The sequence below is a fragment of the Suricata suricatta genome, chromosome 5, assembly GCF_006229205.1.
Source record: "Suricata suricatta isolate VVHF042 chromosome 5, meerkat_22Aug2017_6uvM2_HiC, whole genome shotgun sequence".
NCBI classification, from domain to species: Eukaryota; Metazoa; Chordata; class Mammalia; order Carnivora; family Herpestidae; genus Suricata; species Suricata suricatta.
The window spans coordinates 79,877,825-79,886,354 of record NC_043704.1 but is presented as its reverse complement, the minus strand read 5'-3'; the positions used below and the strand labels follow the sequence as shown (position 1 = coordinate 79,886,354).

At 45.2% G+C, this 8,530-nt stretch overlaps 1 protein-coding gene across 20 annotated transcripts in view; it reads left to right on the top strand.

Annotated features, from left to right (window-relative positions):
• ST6GAL1 (ST6 beta-galactoside alpha-2,6-sialyltransferase 1) overlaps positions 1-8,530 on the top strand; it is a 119,735-nt gene that overhangs the window by 97,968 nt on the left and 13,237 nt on the right. For all 20 annotated transcript variants that reach the window (XM_029939678.1, XM_029939663.1, XM_029939659.1 and 17 more), the window contains one exon: positions 2,141-2,238. In XM_029939678.1, coding sequence (XP_029795538.1) covers positions 2,141-2,238 — 98 coding nt within the window. The remainder of the gene's footprint in view (positions 1-2,140; positions 2,239-8,530) is intronic.

Sequence of the window (8,530 nt, the reverse complement as noted above, 5' to 3'; positions counted from 1 at the left end):
TGAGCCACCCAGGCACCCCAAGAGGTTTTCTTTTTAAATAGGAAATGTGGGGTTCAGTTTAGATCTATGAGCTGCCACCACCCAAGTTTGTGACCCTTCTTTGAGTCTCAGGTTCCTAATGGAACACTTATGGAGGTGTCTTGGATGCCATAAGTCCTTCCAATTTCCTGAGCACCGCAAGCTTTTCAGAATGCTAGAACTTTGCACTTGTGGGTTACATTGAGCTTACAGTAGGGTCTCCATTTTTCCAACAGGGCTACAGAAGTATGATCCACTGGTAATACTAAGAGAATATTTGGTTTGCCCTTTTGGTAGCTGGAATAGTGATTGCACTTTAGGTAGCACCCTGGGCCTGTTCACATTTCTCTTGCACCCGGGCACACTGGAGCCATTGAATGGGTTTCAGGGATGCCACAATTGGAGCCTCCTTAGCTCTCACAGTGGCTGGGCAGACAGGTGGTCCTCTCTGTCGGCAAACAGACTACAAACCTGATTGCCCCACATACATGGTGCCAGAGTCCAGCTCCAGCAGGTCTGGGGGTCCCTGAAGGATGGCCAGTGTCAGCAAAAAGGAGTGAGAGAGCCTCGAGTTTCTTTCTTGATTACCAGGCAGGCATCTCTGCTCTGTCTGCTTTGGCGTTTTTTTTTTTTAATTGGTCAAGCAATAACATGACATCAGAAAATAGAAATTATTTACAGCAACTAATTCTTAGTGATAAGATGCTTTAATCATCAAAAGTGTACAAAAACAAGTTTTATAGAAGTATTTTTTAGAACTATCCCATTCATTCTTGGCACCAGTCTCCCAGATTAAGAAAGTAACAAACCTATCTTGCTTTGTATGGGTTGGTTTTTTGCCAATAATTATGACTTTGTTTTTTAATTAACAAGTTATAACCAAATCATGTAATGCACTTACAGTGAGACTGAGTAAATCTCATAACCAAGAATGTAACAGGATGTTTTTAGTAAAAAACAGGATAAACATACATATTATTTAAGTTAGTAATGCTAAGCTTGAAACATAGGTTAAGTTGTATATAGATAGGCTACGAGTTACTGTGATTGGCTTATAAAATACAAGAGAAAGAATATTTGTTAATAAGTTGTTTGGGAAAGCCCTTTCTCTGATGCAATGGGGGCCCTGTGTGTGTTGGCCTTGGACCTGGGTTTCCCACATTCTTATCCATCCTCATAACTGAAGTCAGTATAAGGGATGATATTTGTAGAATGTAGACCTTGGGAGGGGATCATGTTTTGACCTTGTCTTCTACTTCTAATATCCAATTTAGGCTCCAATTCTCTTTGGATCAGACTCAAATGGACCATGTTTTTGACCTTGTTTTTATTTCTTTCTTTTCTTTTTTTTTTAAATTTTTTTTAATGTTTTATTTATTTTTGATACAGAGAGAGACAGAGCATGAGAGGGGGAGGCGCAGAGAGAGAAGGAGACACAGAACCGGAAACAGGCTCCAGGTTCTGAGCTAGCTGTTAGCACAGAGCCTGACGTGGGGCTTGAACCCACGAACCTGAGATCTGACCTGAGCTGAAGTCGGAGGCTTAACCGACTGAGCCACCAAGACGCCCCTTGTTTTTATTTCTTATCTCCAAATTAGGCTCCTTTTCTCCAGGCTAGACTCAAATGCAATTTTTATGTTTTTAACCCCTTTAAGTCTATGTTTTGGGTCTGCAAGGCTCATTAGAAGAGCCTTTTGTCAAACATTTATAGTGTTTTGATCCAAAATCTCTTATGCAGGGACAGGAAAATGTTTTTTCTTATGGGGTAACTGTGTGGGGAATATCGGTCTGATTTGGAATGCTGTAAGGCCTAATTGATGACAACAGGCTTATTTTCAACATGGGCATTAATAGCAGAAGGAGATACCAGTTTCACCTCTCATGGCAGGAGCTGTGCAAACGTCTGCCATTTCCTCATTGTGACTGTGTCATCCAGCAAGGCTGATGCGGCTCCCAGCAACATGGGGCCCTGTCCCCCTGTGTAGCATGATGGGATAAAGACTGGAAAGTATTATTCTCTTTCCCTTCCCTTTCCTCTGGCCCTCTCTCCCCCCAGACCGGTCTCTGTGTCTGCATGTTGCTGGTGCTCATCACCTCTTCTCTGTTTCTTTGTGGCTTATAGATGATCATGACGCAGTCCTGAGGTTTAATGCAGCACCCACAGCCAATTTCCAACAAGATGTGGGCACGAAAACCACTCTTCGCCTGATGAATTCTCAGGTAAAATGTCTTCTGTGCAGCTCTGAAGTGAGGGAAGGACCACAGTCCGGGCTCTCCCGTAGAACCCGTCTACTAGGAGCACATCCAAGGTGCCAAATTAAGTAAGTCCCACGACTGACCTTCCTGAGTCCTGGATTCCTCGTGGGAGAAGGAGAAGACAGTGATTCCAAGACCCAACCTGGTGATGTGTTCATGAAAGAGCTCCTGGGGCATTGGTTTGTAGCAATAGAGGGGTCCAGCACCCAGAGAAAACACAGTTGTGCTGTCCCCGAAGCTGCCAGCTTATGTCTGGAGTGTTGCACAAGGGACAGCACAGCAGAGAGTATCAGAGAGTGAGGGATTCTGTGAAAAATCAGTGAAGCAAGAATGTGGGCATGTTTTATAAGCTGTAAAATAGTATACAAGTCTTGTAAGACACCATCACCCCATGATTATGTGTTACACGGCATTAGAATTCATGTAGTACCTCATGAATTCCCCTAGATAATTGGCTTCCTGAAGTATTTCCAGGTAGCATATGGTGATTTCTCAAAACCAATGGAAACTTGAGACATACTCTTGCCACAGAGTTCTGTTAATATATTTAATTAGTGGTTAAAAAAAAAACCTGGATGATATGGTATTAAAACTAGCACGAGACATCTGGACACCCATTCACGTCACTCAGGACCTGCTGGTGTTTGTTGTTCTCTGAGTAAACACGTACACTTTGGCTGGTTTTATGTTAGTATTTAGAGTCTGTACATTGCTTGGGGCTCTGTGGATATGGAGCGCATCCTAGGGTAATCATCATGCCCTTTCAAACTCTTTTTTTTTTATGTTTTTATTTATTTTTGAGACAGAGAGAGAGACAGCATGAGCAAGGGAAGGTCAGAGAGAGAGGGAGACACAGAATCTGAAATAGGCTCCAGGCTCTGAACTGTCAGCGCAGAGCCTGACACGGGGCTCGAACCCATGAACTGTGAGATCATGACCTGAGTTGAAGCCGGACACTTAAATGACTGAGCCACCCATCGTGCCCCTTCTTTTTCTTTCTTTCTTTTTTTTTCCCCATCGTGCCCTTTCAGAACTGTTGCAGGAGGCCTGCACTTCTCCACTCCTCTGCCAGGGCTCCACTTCTGTTTCTCTCTGACAGTGATCTCTTCACTGCCTGCCCTTGAGGAAATCCCCAGCTGAGTAGCAGCTGCCTCCTGCATGGCCCACTTCCCATTTGAGGCCCACACTCCTAGGAACCTTTTTATGAGGGGACTGGGATTGATGAACTTAACTCCTTTGCAAATGGCTGCCATCTTGTTTTCTGTCCTTTCTCAAACCCCGTGATGAAGATATTACTTTTGTCACTGTACTATACTCTGTAGACTCGATGTGCTTTCAATTCCTACTTATTATTTAACCTTATATTTTGGGTTTGATTCTACTTTTATTATAAACTATAAGAGGGTAGATTAAAAAAAAAAACAGATTGGTTAGCAAGAGACTGGAGCACATGGCACCAGAGGTAGACTTTGAAAGATGGGCAGGATTTGGAGAAATAGTAATAGGGAGGCATTCTAAAAAGTGGTATTGGTGGGACAGAGATGCATAGGAAATGAAGGAGACATTCAGATAGGTCTGGCTATCATGGGGGAGGAACATGGACTTGGGGGCACGGGGGAGGGAACAGTCATGGCTGCCTGGACTCTGCCAAGTCTAGCAATCAGGCAGAGGAGTTGAGATGAGCATTTCTTTCTTTCTCCTTTTCCTTCTCGTGACACAGTCAAAGACATGTTGGAGCTGAAGGGCACCTCAGGAAGTGCTAAGGCTTAATCTCTCCTTGTATGTAAGATAACACCTGAATATCTGGGAGAGATGTTTATTTTGCTTCCTTCTCTCTCTCCCATTGCCCCCATTCACAGATACGGTCAGTACTGAGTGGAATGAAATTGCAGGCAATACGTAGATTGGCAGTCAGTTTGCATTGGGTTGAAACCCGCTCTGCTGCTTAATAGCTAAGTGATGCTGTAGAAGTTACTTATGCCTCCTCGTCTGTTCCTCTGTGGAGAGGGGAGGTTAACAGTAGCTTCCTCAGAGCACAAGGTTGTTATGGGGAGTAAACAAGAAGACTGTGCAGTGCACCTAGTACCTGGCACACATGTCGGTGGATGATGGCTCCTCTTGTTTATGTGGGCAGACACTGCGGTGGGTTTGCAGGATACAGTGGTGAGCACAGCAGGCTGTGCCTTTTCGTGTGCTGCCTGTGGTGTCTAATTGTCATGCAGAGAAATGGAAAGTTGCAACAGAGGATTGCAGAGGACAGGATCACAGTGCTACCAGGGCCCACAGAGCGAACTTTTCCCTGGTCAGGGATATCACGAGTTGCGAGGAGAGGAGGCAGCTGTGTAGGTGTAGAGGATGAGTAGGGCTAGGGCCTCTCACGAAGAGGCAGCAGCCCGGGTAAGGCCATGTGTGGAAGGGGGCAGGGGAAGGCGAGGGCCGGGGAGGGAGTAATGCTCGTGGGGATGTGGTGAGCACTGAGGCTGACGGTAAGGACCCACCAAGCGGAGGTACTGCAGTAAGGAGTATCTTCTCTGTGGCATGACCAGACTTGCACTTTGCAAACATCACTGGCATCCATCTGATCAGAGGCCCTGCAGTGCATGGGGGGAGACACAGTTAGGAGACACAGTTCACCACAGTTAATGAAATGTCAGTAGTTGCTGCGGAGTAGACATGAGGGCAAGAGGGGGACAGAATGGATTCAAGAGCCATTTGGCATATATGGTCCACACGCATTAGTGAGGGGTGAAGGGAGAGAGGCAGCAGCCGGCTTGTGTGGCTGGGATTGTAAGTAACTTGAAGACGTTTTGGGTTTCAGGGCTAGGGTCAGAGAGGCGGGTAGGAGAGAAACTATGGTTCTGGATAGGGTTGATCTGAGGTGCCTTGTAGATACCCATGAAGAGATGTCAAGCAGGCAACTCTACAGAGGGGGCTGAAGTTCAGCGGAGAGCTCTGTGCTGGATGTGAGAATTTGCGAGTCATCTTGATCTGTGAGACAATTAAATGGTGGGGCCAAATGAGAGCATGAGGGACCGGGTGTAGACAGAAGTTCTGCGCAGGGGCATTGGGTAACAAAAATAGAAAGAGGAGGTAATCAGCACTGTCTGATGCTGCTGAGGCCAATGGAGGTGAAGATCGAAAAGCACTGTTCCCTCTTTGGCAAAAGGGAGGCTCACCTGTGACCTTCAACAGCAGCTCTTGGGGAGAGTAGTAAAGCCAGAAGCCATATTGGAACGCAGGGTGAGGAGTGAATGGGAGAGGCAAATGTGGATAGTTCTTTCGAGGAGGCTGGCTCTGAAGGGCAGAAGATAAGGAGGGCGATAATAGCTGTGGAGAGTCGAGGGTTCCAGGACCAGTTTCTGTTCTTTTCATTTCTTTAGATTGGAGAGAATGGAGTACACTTAAAAGTCAACGGGAAGAGAGTCACAAGAGGGAACATACTATATTGTTATGCTTACAAGGAGTTCCTAGAGAAGTCCAATTCATAGAGACAGAAAGTAGAACCGTGGTCCAGAGCCTGAGGCAGAGAGGGAGAATTATTGTTTAATGGGTGTAGAGTTTCAGTTTTGGAAGATGAGGAAGTTGTGGAGGTGGATGGTGGTGATGGTTGTATGACAGCATGAATTTGCTTAATGCCACTGCGCTGTATACTTACACATGGTTCATTTTAGGTTACGTTTAGGTTATATTTTGCCACAATAAAAATATTTTTTAAGTCAATGAGGAGAAACCAGTTGATAGAGGGAGAAAGTGAATATAGTAAAAAGAGGAGATAACAAGGAAGTCATGGGGAGGAGGGAGTTGATCCAAAGCCCAGTTGAGAACCAAACCCCATAGGAGGGAGTCCGAAGGGAAGAAGCCTAGGAAAAGTGTAGCTGGAGGTGGTTTATATTGGAAAGATGAAAGGGCTTCTATTTTCTTCAGCAAAGTAGGAAGTAGAGAAAAGGAGGCTTTTTGTAGGGACACTGAAGGGAAGAAGAGGGGTTTCTGTAGAGGAGAGAAGGTTTGAACAAAGAAAGCTTGACATGTCATTGGGGAGAGGAGAGGAAGTAACCAGCTAGAGGAACAGAACAGGATTTCCAGGCCATGCTGACCACTTCGGGGCTGGAGAGTATGACCTCAGAGAGAATAGGTATCTTTCTGAGATCTCCAGATTGGTAGGCGGCAGCGATTGAGGAGAGAGCATGGAGGAGCCCTGAAAAGCCTCTTGGATTTGGGAGGCTACCCCCTTCTTAGGCATCTCTTCCAGGTGGTTAGTGAAGAAGTAAGTCCCCATCCTGTGACGATTTAATTTAAGGCTACGGTAGGTGCGCCTACGAAGCTCTTCTGGGCTGGGGAGTGAAAGCCTATGTCATGTGCATGGTCACAGTGCGTGCCGATTAGATTTGAACTAGGATGTTCTCAGATCACATACAGGGGCTTATCCTGAGACCATTGCCTGTGCCACTTGTTCAGTACTTCTGTTTGAGACCCGGGTTGGTGTGAGCATCAACTGTCATTTCAGAGACGACACCAGGGCCCCAAGAGTCTCAGTGAGTTGCTCAGGAGAGGGCTGAAAGGAAGCATTAGACTTGGGATTTGGATAGAAGTTCACTTGCCAATTTTCTGGAAGAGTTTGTGTAAGAACTGGTATTTTTATTTTTTTCTCTTTTTAAATTTTGGTAGATTTTTTCCAATAAAGTCATCTGGGCCCATAATGTACCTTGTGGGAAGTTTTTTAGCCACAGATTCAATTTCTTGAATAGATTTAGGGCTAATCATGTAACTCGTTCCTCCTTGACTGAGCTTTGGTAGTTTCTGTCTTCCAAGGAATCTGTTCATTTCTTCTTTTATTGAATTCATTGGCATAAAGTTGTTCATAATATTCCCTCACTATCCTTTTAATGTCTGTAGAATATGATGTGGTGTCTGATGTGATAGGACGACCTTTGGCGATTCAAATATTATTGGAATTCACCAGGCTTAAAAGGACTTTGTAGATCAATTAGCCACGAATTCATTCCTGAAATTCTCACTGATCATCTGCTCCATGCCAGCACCTGTGAAGGGAGCTGGAATTCAGGAGTCCACAACAGCAACACAACAGAGACGGATGTGTCCCCTGTGCTTGTGGAGACCACCGTCTTGTGGGGTCATTTCATTTTTTAAACAAGATGACCGAGGCTCGGGAAGGAAAGGTGACCCGCACAGCTGACATAGGGCAATGGCAGACCTGTGTGGGATGAAGGCCTCGTCACAGCTGGGTCAGGCTTCTCTCTGGTCCCCTGCTGGTGCCTTTCCAGCCCACGCCTGTCACCACTGTCATCCTAGTTACCCATCTCACCTGTTGCCGGCTCCCCCACCATGATGTATGGGCTCCAAGAGGAGGTGTGTTCATTCTGTTTGGTTCACTCATAAACCAAGTGCCCAGATCACTGCCCACTACATAGTTGGTGTGCAATAAATATTTGCTGAGTAAGGTATAGTCTAGAGAACCTTCTGCTCACTCAGTGGACTGCCTCCAAACTTCTCCAAATTCTTAAAAAAAAGTTTTTATGAGCTTTTTATTTGCAAGTACTTAAAACTTTCAGCAAAGCTGCAATAATCTGACTAATACCAAGAATGCCTGTATACACTTTGCCCAGACACACTTATTACCTTCTAATTTTGCCCACTGCTGTATCATCTGCTCTTTTCATTCTTCATAATAGATTTTCATTTGAAAGTAAGTTGTATATATTGTAGACATTAATTCCTAAGGACTTGGTTTAGACAGAAGGTTTATGCCCCCAACCCCCATCTACTCATTTGTTGAAGTTCTAAACTTCAATGTGATTATATTTGGGAATGAGGTCTTTCAGAGACAAATGTATTTAGATGAGGTCTTGAGTGTGGGTCCCTATGATATATCTGCCATGTGCGGAAAATGGCCATCTACAAGCCGGGATGAGCAGCTTTACAAAGAACCAAATCTCCTGGCACCTTGACCTTGGACTTCCCAGCCTCCAGAACCATGAGAAGTAAATGTGCGTTGTTTAAGCCATCCAGTCTATGATATTTTGTCATACCAGCCTGAGCTAAGATTTTTTTGGTACTGAGAAGTAGGGTGCATAGGGCGCCTGAGTGGCTCAGCCAGTTAAGCTCTGACTTCGTTGATTTGAGCCCTGTGTCGGCCTTTGTTCTGACAGCTCAGAGCCTGAAGCCTGCTTTGGATTCTGTGTCTCCCTGTCTCTCTACCCCTCCCCCTCTCATGCTCTGTCTCTCTCTGTTTCAAAAA